Source organism: Lissotriton helveticus, chromosome 9 (genome assembly GCF_964261635.1).
Source record: "Lissotriton helveticus chromosome 9, aLisHel1.1, whole genome shotgun sequence".
Classification (NCBI taxonomy): domain Eukaryota; kingdom Metazoa; phylum Chordata; class Amphibia; order Caudata; family Salamandridae; genus Lissotriton; species Lissotriton helveticus.
This window is the reverse complement of record NC_136070.1, coordinates 427,370,286-427,388,839: the sequence shown is the minus strand read 5'-3', so window position 1 is coordinate 427,388,839 and position 18,554 is coordinate 427,370,286. Positions and strand designations below refer to the sequence as shown.

General features: G+C 49.6%; 1 protein-coding gene across 3 annotated transcripts in view; it reads right to left on the bottom strand.

Moving 5' to 3' along the window:
• RCOR1 (REST corepressor 1) overlaps window positions 1-18,554 on the bottom strand; it is a 523,596-nt gene that overhangs the window by 9,848 nt on the left and 495,194 nt on the right. For 2 of the 3 annotated variants that reach the window (XM_078660219.1, XM_078660217.1), the window contains one exon: window positions 17,781-18,016. The exons of the other annotated variant lie outside the window; for it this stretch is intronic. In XM_078660219.1, the coding sequence (XP_078516345.1) occupies window positions 17,781-18,016 (236 nt within the window). The remainder of the gene's footprint in view (window positions 1-17,780; window positions 18,017-18,554) is intronic. 3 annotated transcript variants of the gene reach the window in all.

Below are 18,554 nucleotides of genomic sequence, written 5' to 3'. Positions count from 1 at the left end.
AGTTGAGCAGTTAGGCTTATCAGGAGGGTGTGTTAAGCATTTATTGTAGTCACTCAATCAAGACTGACGGCACACACTCAGACAGAATCCAGACCAATTAGTTATGTATACAAATATACACTTCTGTTTTATTTCTAGAACCAAGCAGAACTATGCACAGGTAGGTAAAATACACTTTCAAATGCCATCCTGTACACAAAGATGCAATTGTAGATGGAACTGAAATTGCTACAGGTTTGTATTTGTTATCAAAACAGTTCAAAATGCATTGAACTTCCTTTTGATTACTTTTTAGTTACATATACTACTGGGGTTATATACCTAGATATCACACCGTGTATCCTACAATACAAAGGTAATTAAGACAATTTAATGTTTTATGCACAGTCACTTTTGTTTCATACAAAACAGGCTGACACTTAGACATTTTTTTAGAGGAAAAGCCCCAACATGGTTTTCCATGGGGAAAAGATTGTTATTGGTTTGCAGGTAAGTAAGAGTTCCCCAAGAGTCAAGGGAGCACTCTAGTTGCACCAACAAAGGCACTGGGGCAGGCGGGTGCAGAGGCCCAATGTTAGCCAATAAGGCTAGGGGAGCCTTTGCTCCGGAGCTGCTTACGAGCAGGCCACTCGGTTGATGAAGCAAAGCTCCTGGAGTTAAGATCAGCACTGGAGGGGCCAACAATCGGCACTGAAGCTGCACCACCAGCGGCACAGAGACGTCCGGATGCAAAGTGCCAAAAAGACGTCAGGAGTCTTGTGATTTCCAATGGAGATCTCCGGTTTGGAAGAAAAGCTGCATGCTCGGGCAAGGTGATTTCCTGAGGGCGAACTCCGGTAGGAGAGGTAAGTTGGGTTCTTGGGGGATGCATGGAAACAGTCGGTTGAGCCACCCAAGGCTGTGTGGCGTCGGGTGCAGGGGTGTCTTTTGGCATTGGGTCTTCTTACCAGATCCGGTTACGGGTACCCCTCACGTTCAGGCTGAAGGGGTCTGTCTGAAGCTTGAGGTAGGCCAGGGGTCACCAGATCCCGCATCAGGATCGCTGGAAGACCTCCTCGTGGGGTTGGCCCACTTGAACTCGGGCAGCGGCATGCAAAGTGAAGCAGAACCGCAGAGCTACCTGGACCTGGGTTCTGTGTTGAGTCTTAGGTCGAGCAAATCCAGTGCTCACAGGAGACAGTCGTTCTGGTGAAGGCAGGTCAGGCCCTCCGGGTTCTGGATGGCTGCGGGACATGCCAGGGTTTTGTTGGGAGCAGGTCAAAGCCGGGACAGGCTGGTAGGACTGGGGCCAAAACAGTTATCCTCTTGCTTTTTCAACACTCCTCTTCGGTCCTACTTTCTTGCATCTGAGGAGGCAAGGTTCAGGGTCTTCCCTAAATACTAAAATTAGGGGCGTTTCAAGGGGGTGTAGGTTAGGACCAATGGATCCCTTCCTTTGGGTGAGTGCAACCCCTATTATGCCACCTCCAGTGGGTGGGGGCACATGCCTCTCTCTCTCTCTTATTGGCTGAGTTCCCTCATGTTCAAGATGGAAGGGACTGAAATGTGAGCTTCATCTCATCTCCCCCCACCTGTGGGGGTGGAGTTGGCAATGGTAGGCACACCTCTCTTCCTCACTTTATTTCCCGCAGATTCTCAAGCCCAAAGTGCGAGTAAAACCGATGGGAGCCAGTTGCTGGGGGCAACAAAAGGCAGGATCAGCTACCAAAGGCGGCAGGCATTTGAAGCTTCCTCTTTCGTGGCCCCAGCCCATTCTTGGGGGAGGAGGCACGAGGCACAACACCTCTGCCCAGGATGGGCTTTGTTTCTGGACCCAGAGAGCAGAGCAGAGGCCCTCTACCCAGGGGTCCAAAAACCTGTCTGGTGGTGGTAGATTTTAGTAAAGGCATTATGGAGCTGTGGAGTTCGTAATGACCAACTCCCAAACCATATACTCTTTATGGCTTTACTGCACAATGTCTAAGAATGGACTTAGACACTGTAGGGGCACAGTGCTCATGCAATTGTACCCTAATCTTTGGTCTAGTGCACCCTGCTAGAGGGGTAACTTACTTAGTCCACAAGTAATGTGTTGCAGGCATGGAACACAGGGTTGTGTGCCATGTCGACTCTCTGCACCAAAACACAAGGCATGCAATGGCAGTGTGTGGGCGTCAAGGTGCAGGGCCTCTAAGATTGGTACAATATCTGCTTCAAAACTCAGAGGCCTTCGCTGGTCTCGGTGCCCTTGGTACCTATGGTACCTTTCACACTGAGCTTACCTTTGGCCAGAGATGTGCCAAGTGTGAGTACAAAGGTACAGGCAGAGACCAGGGCACATCAATTCGAAGTGCATAAAGTATCAGGCAAAAGGTGTGTGTGTGTGTGTGTGTGTGTGTGGGGGGGGGGGGGGGGGTTCCAACCATGCAAAAAGGGGCAGTTTCCTACAGAGGGTAGTTTTTCACGTATCAGCGCTTGACTGGACGTCAGCGAGTTGAGGTGGCGCCTATATAGGTATTATGGAACATCACTTCTGGCGAGTACATAATGTGGAGATGACAAGCCCCCTACTGGCACACACGGGTAATACTCGAAGAAAAGTCTTTCAGAAAAAGGCTTACACCTGAGAAATTCAAAGGTAAGGAATCTGCACCTAATTTGTCAGTATTAAATCAAAATATTAACCAACTGGCAGACTTAAGTACAAGTTACTTACCTTCGGTAACGGTGTATCTGGTAGAGACGATTCGAGTCGCAGATTCCTTCACGTATCCCCAGGCGTGAGACTGGACCCGGAATACTTTCTTGACTAGCATCCCTGCACGCTGGGGGGACGGCATCACGCGACTCCGCCCAGGTGTTGTCCGCGTACGTGACGTCAGCGAGGTCACATAAGTCCCACCCAGGCGCACCTACGTCAGTTTTCTTCAGAGCACTTTTCCACGCCACAACACGGAGCCAACAGACAAAACTGAGAGTATAGGAACAGTGTGCGAAGGAGCAGAAAAAGGAATGGTGAGGAACACCACCGTAAAGAGCAGTGCCCGGCACTGCAGTACCCAAAGGCAGGGAACAGAATAAAGAACAGAGCAGCAACCCTGCCAATACGGAGACAGAACCCCCGGAGACAAGGGACATATGTAAAAATGTCACGATAACATGCAACAGGACTACAACCCCAACCGAAGACAATGAAGAGGAACCAGTCCGGGACACAGGGAACGGCAAAACTCCCAGACATCCCCATCACAGAGTGTGACAACCCCCATCAGGAACAAGGGCAGAGGCACAGCCAAAAGACCCCAACCTCGAGGATAGCAAAGAGCCCAGAACCCTAGTAATAAAAAAAAGAGGGGAAGGGGGGGCAAGCCCCAAACTGGAGCAACCAGAGCATAAGGTCACAGAAGTACCAATACATCTATTTTCCCATGTGACAAAGGGGAGGAAAAAGGAACATCCTGACAGAAAGAGGGAAAGAATGCACTCATAGAAGACAGAACCACCCACAGGGAAGCGAGTGCAAAAGACCAAGTCACAAGTCCTCGCAGAACGGGAAGGAAGGGCGGGCCGTGAAGGAATCTGCGGCTAGAATCGTCTCTACCAGATACATCGTTACCGAAGGTAAGTAACTCGTACATCTGATAGAGACTACTAGCCGCAGATTCCTTCACGTAGAATAGATACTCTAGCCATACCCAAGGGGAAGGAGGATCTGCGAGAGGACCCCACCTGCCTGGGCACCAAAGGAGGCCCCACAGAGGCCGAGTCCCAAAACAGGACGAGGAGTCCCATCCCTTTAGGCAAAGGGAAACCCTCAACCCCAAAGGGGGTGCAGGAAAAGAAGAGAATAGGATAGCCTGTCCTCACCCAGCGGAGGAAACAGGGCAAGGTGAAAGGAGGCCAAACACCCCACGTTCATGTGAGGCAACAAAATCTCCGCCCAAGGCAAGGAAAGGAGCACCGAAGGAGAAAAGCAACCTAGAGACTCCAAGGAGAAGAGACAGAGCATAAGCAGTCCCAGACAGGACGGAACCGCCAGCAATAAACAGGCAGAAGCCGAAAAGGTAACTCAAGGTCACCTAGGAAGAACTGTCCAACGCCCTGCAGGGACGGACTGCGCCCGCAAGAGGGTCAAGAAGTCAGGGACCATCTCCTCCCACAGGGAGAAGAGGAAGAACCGAGTGCAAGACCCACTGAAAATAGCGGACAAGGCAGGATGACAGTCCCACGAAAGGCCCAAAGATGCAGAAAAAACAGGTCGGCACCGGCAAGCTCCGGCAGACGGCAAGGACGCCAGAGAGCAAAGCACTCAGAGCAAGAAGGTGAAGAAGAAGAAGAGTCCGGACACGCCCCAGGTAGGAGACCGCTCACACGGCCCAAAGAAGTGGAACCGGACAGTACCATGAAGCCAGGCCACGGACAGTAGGCCACACCAGACCAGGCAAACAGCGCAGCAACCCCAGAGAAGAACACCCTGGGCATAACTCAAGCTTGTCCAAGCCATCAGCAAGAAGTTTGCATCAGCAACATACCGTGCCCGCAACGGATTCTATTCGGTTACATTGTATTAGACGGAGTCCTGTGCATCAGACCTGCACCCGGTTCGATCCTGGCATGTTGTGATTTTCCCTCCGCTTGTGTGGGCTGATGGCTGCGTGCGGAGGGCACCCGGCGGCCGCAGCGGACATGCCGGAGAGTTTCCCTGGACCTTTGAGACACTTGTTGTCCAGGATTGAGGTGAGCACCCCCCCCCCACCCGGTTCCCCAGCGCAAAGCTGGATGGCGGCAACTTCTGCGCTGCCTTTTAATAACTAATGAGACTGGCACTCCTCCCTCCCCCCCGCAAAGTACTGCTGCACGCTCATGGTTTGAAAAGGATCCCCAAGATGCCTGACCCTAACATGGCCGCCAGTGATGACTGTTTTTCCCCCTCCTGATCTTCTTGCGGACATAACCCCTACCAGGACTACGCCTGACCTCAAGATGACGCCCGTAATTCTCTGGGCCATGGCTCCCCCATGTACTAAGCTGCCTACCCCTGAGTCCAGAGTGCACTCTAGCTTAACTGCGGAGTCAGAGCACCATGCCCGACGCCCGGTGGAGCTGCTCTGCTCAGCTAAAGAGGAGATTGGCCTTGGTTCACCCCCTGACCGTCACCTACCCAGCCGGACCTTGGGCACAGTTTCTCTCCATCTCCCTGTCTTACACACACCCCTTCCTCCTTGTTTTTCTGCAATTTTCCTTTTATCCTCTGTCTATCCCTCGGCCCGACGACCGTTGGAGCTACTTGGCGAGCTTTAGGGGAGACTGGCAGTTGATTACCTCCTCGTGCCATTGCCCACCCACTCGGTTTCTGAGCTGTCTCCCCCCCCCCCCCCCCCGTCTCTCATTCTTGCTTCCCCCAGTCTTGTCCCCTTTCACTCCTACTCTTTCCAACTTCTGTCCTTTGCCCTCACCTGCCCTTGCCCTTTGTCCCCACCCTGTTTGTTTTTTGGGAACTTCTTACCTCGCCACTTGAGACTGAACTATTTTGTCTGATGCCTGATGGAGCTACCTGGTTTAGCTATTGGGGAGATGTGACCTGGATTCCCTCCTTGGTCGTCACCTACCCAGTCGGTCTTTAGACAGACTTCCTTTCGTCTCTCCTTGCTGTCTCTTCCTTTATCCTCCCTTTCTCACCTCCCCTGCCCCCTCCACTACTTTTCTCTCGCCTTTCTCTCCTCTCCTAATGTATTGCTATTTTTTGATGTAATGTGTAATTGTTGATCTTTTTCTGTTACATTGTTGATTCTCATGTAAAGCGCTCTGATACCTTCGGGTCTAGTCAGCGCTATATAAAACTATTTAAATATATAAATAACGCCACGGAGAGCAGAAGCCTGCAGGCGACCACAGCACATAACAGGGCTATATAACAGCCACCTCTGCCCCACATAGGGCATGTCACATCCCAAGGCATGGGAACCTCTTAGGAAAAAAATTCCGCAGCAGAGGACAACAGAAAAGACCTGCAGCAAAAACCCCGCAGGAGGCTTATCAAGCAGCCAGAGGGGAAACACAGAAGGCCCAGTCTCAGAGCCAGCATGGTGTAGAAAACCCAAGGGAAAAACCGACAGTCAAGAAGAGATGGCCAACAGAACCACAGTTACAACAAGGAGGACTCGAGTGGTCATGAAGCACACAGAACAGACAACCGGGACGACCCGTCCCAACAGAAGAACACCTCCAAGAACCAGATCAACTCGCAGGTCACTAAGGAGGAGGAGGAGGAAGGAGGAGGAGGAAGAGGAGGAGAAGGGACAAAGGACGCTGCCGATGAGGGAGGCAGCGGGTCCGAGAACCCGCCGCAGGGGCCGGGCGAGATGACGACGCTGACCTGGACATGCGAGCTGAGAGAAGTTTCATCCGGCGCTCCCGCCAGGAATTCGGTTTCATCTGCTGGCACGCCTCACAATCAGTGGAGTTGTGGAGTTCCCCCAAACACCACATACAGATGGGGTGAGGATACGTCGGCGACATCAGGCGGCCACAAGATGAGCACATCTTAAAGCCCGAAGGCATTCGCACCATGTTCCCACACACGCAATTGCGAAAGGGAAAGGCCTAAACAGGCCCAGAGCTCAAACCAGATCCACGTTGCATGCAGAAAAGGAAAAAAAAACTGACGAAGGTAGGACCTATGTGACCTCGCTGACGTCACGTACGCGGACAACGCCTGGGCGGAGTCGCGTGATGCCGTCCCCCCCGTCTTGTCTGAGAGGCTGCCTAGGCTGCCACACAGCAGACATGTTGCTGGACCCCTGGGTGAAGAGCCCACCCAGGGGTCCAGCAACCTATGGCTTCGAGTCTTTGACTCCTATTATTGAATATATCAAAAAAGAACTTTCAAACATACACCTACATTGAGATGAAGATATTTTGCCTTGACAGAGTTCTCACTTTACCTACAATTCCTGTTTTTTTTGTTGCATGCACAAGCTGGTATTAGAAGCTATCACTGGATACTCAAATGTTAAATATGGTCTACATGGGTGTGGTGCTGAATTATTTTCTCCAAATAACTGGCTCCCAGAGGTATTAATTGCACACACACACTTTTTTTACCTTGTGATTGCACAATATTCGGTGCTCCCCTCCTATTTCACTCATGTTGAGTGGAACCATTGGCTGGTTTTTAAAAACCGCTGTGTAGCATCATCCAGATCCATTTATGTTATGCATTTTACATCTATTACAGACATAAAAAAGTCAGTTTCAGAAGAAACTTGTGTAGGCGGTTTATTATATGAAAATTCTGAACATCGGAAATACAAAGACTGCTCGTTGTGCACACTTACTGCATAGGATTCGAAGTGAGAAAGGCAGACTCACCATAGCTGGCCTATGGTAATGTGTCACTTGTATGGTCACTAGTGGACAAGAGGAATCATGAGTGTGTCAGTTAGGGTCTTGTTAAAAGGCAGCAGAGGGGCCGATGAGGATCGACTGTGAGGACATAAGTGTTTAAGTCTACTGAAGTCTGTTGTAAATCTACAACTTTGGCAGTCTTCTAATAACAATGGCAAAGGAAATTAACTTCAGTCAAAGGACTGCCAGGGTGGTGGAAGGAGTAAGAGTTGGGGGGAGGGGCAGGTAATAACCCTCTGTCAGGGAAGTACCCAGCCCACTACCGTCTAGTCGGTCCATACAAATTTGCAATTGTCATACTGTGGGGTAATTTCGTCCCCACCGTCAATCACTATAGTAAATATAAAAAGGTGGTTAGCTCTTGTCAGAGTGACTTGGCAGAATACTAGAGGATGCTCTAGGTAAAGATAGCGTCTTGTTGGAGTCAAAATAAATGGGGGCTGGGGGTGTAGGGACTGAAATGACACTACTTCAGCCAGGTTTTATAACTATGGGCTTGACATCCCCCTCTGCATGTGCCTGAGATGACCAGGCACAAACAGTGATTAATCACGGTGCAGGGCGTGAAATTTGCTCCACAGTTTGAGCGGAAACCTTATGAGGCACAGCTGGCGCACAGGGCAAACCGGCTGGTGGTAACCCAGCAGAAGAACCCTGCAGATCCATGGGGCTCCATGGGAATGCAAGAGGGAGCCAGAAAGATATTGAAAATGCGAAGCAAGCCCTACCTGAATGCCTCAATGTATTGTGTCATCGCCAGCAGATCCAAGTACTCCGAGTACATCAAGAACAGCTGCAGAATGGCCTCGTCAGTAGTGGACCAAAAGAGACCACTGGGCACTCTGATGTCTTCATGACTTCTCAGACAGAGTGGCGAGGCTGGGCGGAGGTGTGCTTGGAGATCTTTTGGTTCTTTTTTTTACTTCAACGGACATGAAGGCTTGGAGCACAACAATGATCAGATAAAAAGATAGGAGCTAGCTCTAGATCCGCATGCAAAGGCACAGAAAGAGAGAAATGATGTCGGCACACTTGGGTGGCACCTATAAATGGCTCGAGCTGTTACTCCCAGTTTGGAGCAGAGTGGACGCAGAGCTGCATGTTGTCACCCATCATTACACAGGGTCTACGGAGAAGTCTTTAAGATCCAGTCTTGTGCCTGGGGCTATTGTAAAGGTGTGGAATTTGCAGTCAGAATTAGCCATCAGAATGTTGCACTATTTAAATACATGCGGACATCATGCCCAAATAACTTCAGCACTGTTTGGGTGAGGGATTACATTCCTCTGAGATGCAAGAAATCCTTCATGGTGTCTGCCTATTCACAATATCAAGCGTAAGTGCTAGCAGAGCTTCGGCATTTGGTTTTGTATCATTTTGACATTGTAGCGATCAGTTTTCCTTAACCAGCCAACTTTGCTTAATTATAAATCTCTGCAATAATGTGCCACCTCTACTTACAAACATTTGTAAAATACCCTTGGTGTAGATGTATTGCAAAAGGCAGTGCCATAGATTTGTCATGTCTTATCTATTTAAATGTTCACTCCGAACAGAGACAGTCACACAGAGGAAAATCCAGAGCTGTTTACAAGTTCATGTCTTTCAATGAGAACATCAATTCCAATTAGTCAGATGCTATACTGGCTCCTTATCAGGGTATTATAGGTTCCAGGATGGATGTGGCATTGGCACCTTGAATTTTGTAGAATGCATGCCTGGTAATGTAGCGAAAGTACTTTTCTCAGGGGGTTACTAAGAACTAAGGTTTCTGTTGCAGTAAACCCCCCTCTTGTTGCCAGATTTCTGATGCACTTTGACTTATGTACCCTGGGCCACTGCCAATCAGGTTCCCAGGACCGGTGTTCTTTTCCAAAAGTGTACCTTGCACCCCCAATTGGCACCTCTCTGGCCACATTTCAGTCCCTTGTAAAAGGTAACCTAGGGTACCAAGGACACTGTAACCAGGGAAGGCCTCGAAGGGTTGCAGCACGTATTGTGCCACCCTTAGCGGTCCTGCACCTTAAAACACACACTGCCATTGAAGGCTGTGTGTGTTGGTGCAGAGAAAAATGAAGAGTCGACATGGCACACATACCTGTGTCCTATAGGTCGGGGTGGGCTCAACCACAGTGTTGGGAAGCTCTTGTGATAGTGAAGGCAAGTGGATATAAATAGAATACCTCAATCAGACCCCAGGTATCCCTTTATTCATGAGTCTGGGTGGGTTGTTAAAAATGAAGTAAAAATGGGTCTTACAAGGATTTTTATGGTCCTATGACGCTAGTGATGTGCCGACATGTTTCAGTCCTAAGGTGGCCATAAAGGTCCCGGACTTTCTTCAGGGCAAGAATGAGTTACCCTCCCGGCTCACGGTTGCTGTTCAACAGCAACCGTGAGCCGGGAGGCAAGACAGTTTGGTTTCCGGTAGGGAGCGTCCACACAATATGTGAGCATGCCCAGTTGTCTTGCTGACTGAGAAGCCTACGCCCAACTTAATTTGGATGGAGCCTGGCATCTCATAACACTATCAATACATTAACACGAGGAGAAGCTACTCTTCTCTCGCTACATTAATAGAGTAGGGAATTCCCCCACTTTAATATCCCCACACATAAGGGGATAACTCATTCTTGCCCTGAAGAAAGTCCGGAAGGTTCCGAAGTCTTCGAGCTGACAGTCGTTTCAACCAGTGTCGGTTTCGATTTCGTGTCTTTCGGTTTTGGTTTTGATATCTCCACAGAGTGGGGCCTATCAACCGATGGCTCTTTGGCAATGTTCTTAGTCGGGCCTTGAAGCGGGACTAGAGAACGGTGTCGAAGATCTTGGCTAAGGCCTTCCTGCGATGCCTCGACCTGAGCCGTGGAAGAGTCTTTATGGGCCTCCGCAACTGCGGTTGGGCTTAGCTCTTCACCTGAGTCGTCGTCGACGGCTCCAGTAGGTTGTACGTCGTCCCCTACCTCGACGATGTCTTCATCATGGACGTAGAGTTCTTCCTCGTCCTCATTGTAGGTGGAGTCTGGCTCCGACGCTGGATCCGAGTGCTCCGGATCCTCGTCCCGAACATTTTCTTCGTCGTCACCCCCCCGAAGATGTTTTCTGGGTCTGGTGCCGATTCTCGTGCAGACTGTCGTGCAGCGCATCGAAGACTGAGAGTTTTCTTGGATCTGAATTACGAACAGGCCATGCAGCTGGCCTCGTCGTGGTCCGGTGAGAGACATTTGTTGCACACCGGGTGCACGTCGATGTGAGGATATTTCGAGTTGCAGACGGGGCAGCGCTTGAACGGACTTCGTTCCATCGTCGATCGTCGCTGGGCCTTTGGCGTCAAAAGGCAAAAGTCTTCTGACGGCGAGTTCAAAGAACTGGAATGGTAAAAGGCACCGAACGAAAGACAATGGCCTTTTGGACTCGAAAAAAGAGTAACTAGTAGAATTTCCGAACGTGAGTCAAGAAGTACATCCGAACCCAATGGCGGAAAAAAACTATCTGAGCATGGAGTGGATGCCCATGCGCACTGTAGTCCAGGGGAGGAGCCACCTATCTCGTGATACTTCGAAGACTCTTCCAGGACAACAATGTGCAATCATCCGGACCCAACACTAGACGGCGATCTATGCATAGATATAAATTCAGCAGCCCACATGCCTCGAACAGACCGAAATGGCTGACAGATAGCCCTTGAATGCCTAGAGCAGAGCCCTGCTTGGCCAAGGAAAGAATGAAGAGGAGAACCTCTGTAAGAGGGGCAGAAAGGGGATCCACCACCTTTGCTGCGCACCATGCCACAAATTTGTTCCATCTACAGGCGTATACTGTTTTGGTGAAGGGACGCATGGCTGACAAGATAACATTACAGACTTGGGGAGGAAGGTCGAAAGCTGTCAACTATCGCCGCTCAATCTCCACGCAAGGAGGTGGAGAATGAACAGGTTCAGTGGAGTACCATCCCCTGCTGCTGCGACAGAAAGTCCTTCCGAAAGGGCAGTCTGATCGGAGGATTGATGGCCATGTTCAGGAGCTTGGGATACCAGACTCTTCGTGCCAAGTCCAGAGTCACAAGAATGACTTGGGCCTGGTTGCGCTTGATCTCCTTTGGCACTCTGGTCAGAAGTGGTAGAGGTGGAAAGGTGTATAGAAGACCGCAACTCCACTCGCAACGAAAAGCGTTGCCTAGCGAGTGCCGCCTTGGAAATTCCAACGTGCAGAACTGCTGACATTGTGCGAATAGATCTAACCAAGGCTCTCCCCACTGCTGAAAGAGACCTTGCACCACCTCCGAATGAAGATGCCATTCGTCATCCATCATGCACCGGCAGCGGAGTTTGTCCGCCCTGGCGTCCAGAGAACCTGCCAGGTGTTGAACCACAGGGACATGCCTTGATGTTCTAGCCACTTTCAGAGACAAAGTGCCTCCTGACATAGGGGCACAACCCCACCCGCCCTGTTTTTTAGCAGTATCACATGGCAGACGGGATGTAAGTGAACACCTGCAGTACTATTCCTTTGACTGAAGGAAGGAATGCCTTCAGTGCAAGACGAATCACCTGGAGCTCCAGCAGATTGATGTGGAGCCCAGACTTCCCGGAGACCAGAAGCTTCTGATCTCCGCCTCCCCCATGTGGGCACCCCACCCCGGAAGTGATGCATCTGTTACCACTTTAATCTCTGGTTGGGGAACCTGCCGTTGACCCAATCCTGGTTCAGTAATCAGCGCTGCAATTGGTGTGCAGTGCCTTCCGAGATCTGGATGCAATCGGAAAGATTCCCCTGATGCTGTGCCCACTGGAACTTCAGGATCAACTGCAGAGCCCGCATACGTCACCTGGCATAGTCCACCAGCAGGATGCATGAGGCCGAGGAGCCTCAGGTCATTCTGACCGAAACCTGGGATTGAGGCAGAAAGATCGGAATCATAGTCTGAATATTCCGGACTTGTTGCTTGGGTGGATAAGCCCGACACTTCGCTGTGTCCAGAACCGCTCCAATGAAAAGGAGCTTCTGAGAGGGAATCAGGTGTGACTTCGGCATGTTGATAGTGAACCCCCGTGAATGCAGGAGGTCTGCAGCAGTCTGGAGGTGGGAGACGACAACCTGGGGCGAGCCCCCCTTCAACAGTCAGTCATCTAGATAGACTGGAACCCCTAACCTGCGAAGATGAGCTGTGACCACCACCATCACTTTCGTGAACACCCGAAGGGCGCTTGTAAGGCCAAAAGGGAGCACGGTAAACTGAAAGTGCTTGTGGCCTACCGTGAACCATAGGTAACAATTGTGGGACAGCAGGATGGGGATGTGAAAATAAGCGTCCTGCAAGTCCAAAGCTACCATCCAGTCTCCCGGGTCGAGGGCAGACAAGACCTGAACCAATGTCAACATTTTGAACTTCTCCTTCCGGAGGAAGCGGTTGATGATCATGAGATCCAAGAAGGGGAGCAGGCCCTTGTCCAATTTGGGCACCAGAAAGTAGTGGGAACAACAACCACAACCTACTTCTGGGGCAGGAACTCGCTCGATGGCTCCCTTGGCCAAGAGAGCCATAACTTTCTGGTGGAGAAGGGCCTAGTGATCCTCCGACATGCGATGAAATTGAGGTAGCATGGATTGAGGGGCAGTCTCGAAGGGGAGGGAGTAGCACCTTTGGACTATCTTCAAAACCCACCGGTCCGACGTGATGAACCAGTGTGAGAGGTGATCGCGAATCCTGCCACCCACTGGCGAATGGTGGCCCTGAAAGTTCGGACTATGAGGGCTTGGAGGCTGCTGCAGAGGGGGCACTGGTGGACTGGCCTGCCCACAACGTTGGGTCCAACGTCCTCAGCCATGGAGTGGCTGGACAGCTTGCGCAGGCCTGTAGCTCTGGATGGAACATGGCGGGGCACCCCTTCCGTAGCGACGAAAGGGGCAAATAGCAGACCGCGCAGGGCGAGAGGTAGAAGCGAGGCCCAAGGACCTGGCCGTAGCCCTGGAGTCCTTAAAGCCCTAGAGCGCGTTGTCTGCTTTGCTGCCAAACAAGCAACGGCCATCAAATGGCATGTCCAAAAGTGTAGCTTGGACATTACCCGAAAAGCTAGTGGACCTCAGCCTGGCGTAGCACCTTAGGGATATGGACATGGAAATCATCCTGCACAACCAGTCGGCGGTGTCCAGTCCACATCATACGGCGAACTTTCCTGCGTCTCTCCCTTAGGCAATTACTCAGGAGAGCACGGTCCGGGCCTCCTCTGGGCACTGTGGTAGCACCTGTGCGACCGTGTCCCACACAGAATGGGAGTAACGGCCCAAGAGACATGTGGTGTTCACCGACTGCAGTCCTAATCTGGAGAAAGAAAAGATTTTCTACCAAAGATGGTCCAGCTTCTTGGATTCCCTATCAGGTGGAGCAGTAGGGAATGCACCCTAGGAAGTCGAGGCTTGGAACAACATATTTCTCTGGGGTAGGGTATTGGGAGAGGAAAATGGGGTCGCCCGGGGCCGGGTGGTGGCGTCAGGCAATCATCCTATCCACAGGGGCCCTTGTGTTTGGCTTGGACCAAGTGCCCAAAAGGATGTCAGTGAGGGCCTCATTGAACGGCAGCAGGGGCTCTGAAGAGGCTGCTGCCGGTCGAAGCACCTCTGTCAGGAAGTTAGTCCTGACCACAGGAAGGTCAAGATTCAAGGCCTCCGCCGCCTTACACAATACCACTGCGTATGCTGCGCCCTTCCCCGTAGCCTTGGTAGGGGGAGATAGCATGCCAAGATCTGGGGTGGTGTCCAGACCACCGGCCTCACCCAACTCCTCTCTCCAGGCCGGTTCTTCTAACTGGTCTGCCAGAGGGTCCACAGACCCCTCCCAGTCCTCCACTCAGGGCAATAGGGAACACCAGGGGAGAGCAGAGGTACAAAAGTACCAGTCGGCGTCGGTACCGACGTCTGTCCGTGCCCCCATCGAGGGGGAGGCTGGGGTCAACATCAGTTGGGGACACAACCATGTCGCAGGCGGCAGAGGTGTCACCAACGGATTCGGCGCCAGAGGAGGTGTTGTGAGGTCAACCGGCACCGATCTGGATAGAGGCCTGAATCCCTGGGGTCCTGCGGCACCGGAGCCACCGGCATCAAAGGCCTACAACCCACTGCTGAGTCCACGGGGCCCTGCGGCGCATCAGTGGAGTCGGGCTGCCCTAAGACGGAATGTAGGGTGTCGTAAAAGCTACGAAGTTGGGTAAGGGTTGCTCCGGCTCCCGGAAAGGGTGTGAGGCTTGGAGCCAACCCAAGAGGCTATGTGGGCGGAGCCGGGGGACAACTGTCCACAATATGCATCAGCTGAGGGACAGGGAGAACGCGAAGAGAGACGATGCTTCTTTGCTTTCTTTTTGTGCTTTGACTTACCCGAAGACGAAGACTTCGACAAGTAGTAGTGGTGATGGGTCAGAGACCTCCCTCTGGACCAGGACCTCAAGTGGCACGGAGCAGACTGCTGGGCCTCCAGAAGCTTTCGGAACCACTCCCACAAAGACTTTGGATCGTGGTCGTGCTCCAGACACCATAGGCACACAAGATGGGGGTCCATTACGGACATCAGCTTGTGGCAGGAACCACAAGGCTTGAAGCCGGTCTGACAAGATGACATCCCTATGCACCAGGAGTCGTGAAGACTCAAAACTAAGTCGAGAAAAAGTCGGAAAAAGAGTCAAAAAGGGACGTGAGGTACCGCTCTCTCCGGATCTGCACTTGCTGGCGCGGAAAAAGAAACAACTGATGTCAGCGCACAGGGGCACTGTCTAAGTAGATCTTGCTACGTTATTCAGGCAATCACGATGCCAACAAAGAACATGGAGTTGACCGACGCCACCTACTGACGCGCAGGGGCACTGCTTAAGAAAATTTTCTGGATCCAGTCTGACCCCTAGGGGTAATTCCAAGGTGAGGAATCCATAACTAATAGTCTCTTTCAGATATCTACTTTTACCTCCGTCTACCTTTGGGGTTTTCACTGGACTCTGTGCACACTATACCTCACTTTGGTATAGTATGTACAGAGCCAGCTTCCTACAGTGTGCCCCTGCATGGGTATAATAAGCATGTGCCCAATGGCACATGCTCACCCGATGTAGGGTACCAGCAGCTCAAAACTGTTGAGCTTTAGCAAGAATTTGTAGGTTTCACCAGTAAGTGTAAATCTACCCAGAGGTTTGGAATAAGAGCAAGGACACCAGAGTCACTTTGACTGGTGTACAGCCACATCCATCTTAAAACATCTGGAAGGAGTGTAGAAAATGAATGGTAATATTGTGGAGGTGGATAGTATGGACCAGGTAAAAATGTTCTGGATCCCGGTTTGAACAACCAGAGTCTTCTCTACAGCGTGAGCTCAGATGTTTTGCTTAAAGAAATGTAATGGGGTAAACCAAGTGATACACTTAAAGTCAATGAATAAATGTCTATGAAAAAATAAAGGACATCTGCTTTTATCAAATGGTAGGTGTGAATGTGTTCCATAAGGAATGATTCTGGATTGAAGATCACTTAGAAAAAGATATCAAAGCACTGGATCGCCCTTCATTAGAAGCATTCCCTCATAGGTGGCAAAGCCTTTTAGGGAACTTAGCATGTTACCAATAATAAAACATTTTTTAAAAAACAAAATCAACACCCAACTTGCATGGCAGACTCTTGAAGTTTGGAGACATTGTAGGGAATGATCAGGATTCAAAATCCTCACTGACATGAAAGCCTGAGGTTATCTATTTTTTTGTAAAAACAATTTTTATTGGCATTTCAGAATAGAGCATTGCAGTATAATAAACAATACATACATTTATATCTGAAAATGTGGAGTAACAGTTCTGTTCTGAATATGTGCCTTTTATGATAACAATCCCACAACCAGTCCCCTCCCGTATCCCACCCCCCTCGTCAGTGCGCCAGTGTCCCCTCTCTCATCAGCCAATAATCAACAATCTGTCCCTCCGTCAAAGCAGTCGAAAGGAGGAGGTAGGTGATGCATTCCATCGGGGGACCTAAGCTCCCAGAACCTCCAGCGGTACTCGTGTCAGTTGTGTACAGTACCAGGAATGGGGAACCTCCTAGCTAAAATACCCTACGGTGTCGCTGCCTCACCATCCTCGCTTTGGTCACCCTCAGGCAGTTGCAGCTCGGTCACAAGGGCCTCCCACGCCCTGGCCGTCTCTAGCGCCCTGTCATTATCTAGTTGCCTGGCCTGTTGCAGCCGCAACGCGCTCTCTGCTTTCGCCCAACGCTCCAGGGTAGATCTCCAGCGTGAGTAGCTGGGGCCTCGGCTGGATTTCCAATGCATGGTGATTTCCCGTTTGGCCAATATCAGGCCCAAGTCATAAAATTTGCTGGTGATGCGAGTGCGGGGGGTGTGAGGGAACCACAATAACAAACAAACGCCCATATCCGCTTCAATTTGCCGATCTGTGACAGCATTCAGGCAGGCCACCACCGCCTCAAGCCGGAGGTTATCTAACGAATAAATAATGCAGTTTTATGATGGGGAGGGTGTGGTACACGATTTATTGTTTCAAAGTAGACAGCAATTCTTTGGTTCCTCCGCGACAAGTGGTAGCCACCAAGCACACTGTCTTCTAAGGTAGTCACAAATGAGCATGGTAAATCTACTATTATCTAACCCACCAACTATGGTCAATGAAGCGTTTTGTTCCACTGGTTCTTGCTCTATATGCCATTTATTTCAGAGACCAACCTAAGGCAAACACGTCTGATGAATCCCAAAATGAACAAAGTCAAGCTAATAAGGAATGCACTTTTTGAATGGGAATACAAGCAAGGCCAGTCCTTTTTTGACATTGGTTGAATTAAGTTAAAAGGTTTAGCTGCAGTCTCTATCACTTTGATTTTTAAAAAGTGTTAACATTTGTAAGACAAGAATAAATGTCTCAGCTACACTACCCTCTGAAAACCGCAAACTTTGGTACAGCGGAGGAAAAATAATTTAAGTGTGAACTTTAGGGCACAGACCGGGTTAAGCAACATGGAAGGACAGTGCATGGGATCCTGGGCCATAGTAATTAGGCATAGCTTCACTAAATGGTGGTTTGATAACAGGGCATTAAATCTGGATAAATGCATGTTGCATCTAAACCATTACCCTTACAATCTCTTCTCACACTTGGTAGTTCTTTTCGGATTCTTTTGAAATTCCAGGCCTCTCTAAGCTGTTTACATATGGGTGCTGTTGTTGGAAATATAAGTTCACTCAATTAATGCAATTAGGCAAGAAAAGGAAATGTGCAAGAATGGATTTACATATATATTGTTCTACCTGTGTAGTGTTTAAAATGCAGGCATTGCAAAACACTGAAAACTGTATCAAAAGTTGCCTTTATAATGAATAACATTATCATATGGTAGCGGCTTTATGTCAGAATTACCTCCTCTTCCTCCTCCTCTTCTGACATTTTAATGGCAGGATCAGGCAATTTTATAAGCTTCTGGACAGTTTCTCCATTTTCTTCCCCTTTTCCATGCTCCGCCTCCCACTCTTGTAAAACTTCATCTATGTTGAAACGGCGTCGATAATTTACAAAAAAGTTTTTCACTTGCACCACTGATTTGTTTCCAATCACATCAGAGATAGCCTGAAAATCACGGCCATATTTTCTGATTGCTAAAAAACAAAAAACATATCCACCTGTTTGGTTTTTTTTTAAGTTTCTGAAACGTAAAACCATTGTAAACATTCTTGCTAAAAGAGGCAATATAGTAATGTACCAAGTGCAAATAAATGTACAAATCAAACATAGCAGAATGAATTCAAAACACACATTAGGGTAAATGCATTTGATGGGTAAAGATTTTACTTGACGTAGAATGCCTGCAACATGCATTCTTTGACCATTACCAAATTACTACTTAGTCCTAATGACAGACTGGGAAACTAGAAAGCTTCACCTAAACTTTTAAAATATTGACTAATCTAATGATCTTACCTAAGCATTCTCCATCTAATGTGGGTGTTATTTTCAAAACATTGTAAAAATAGAAGGAAAAATGACTTACCTGTAACACATTGTTATCATTTCCTGATTTATAGGGTGAATGAATTCTCCATTTTAGGTGAAGAGACCAGGACATTTTAAAAACACTTCTAGTAACTTAAGAGTTATCGGCGAGGAATGAATGGATACTTGTAGTCGTGGTTCTGC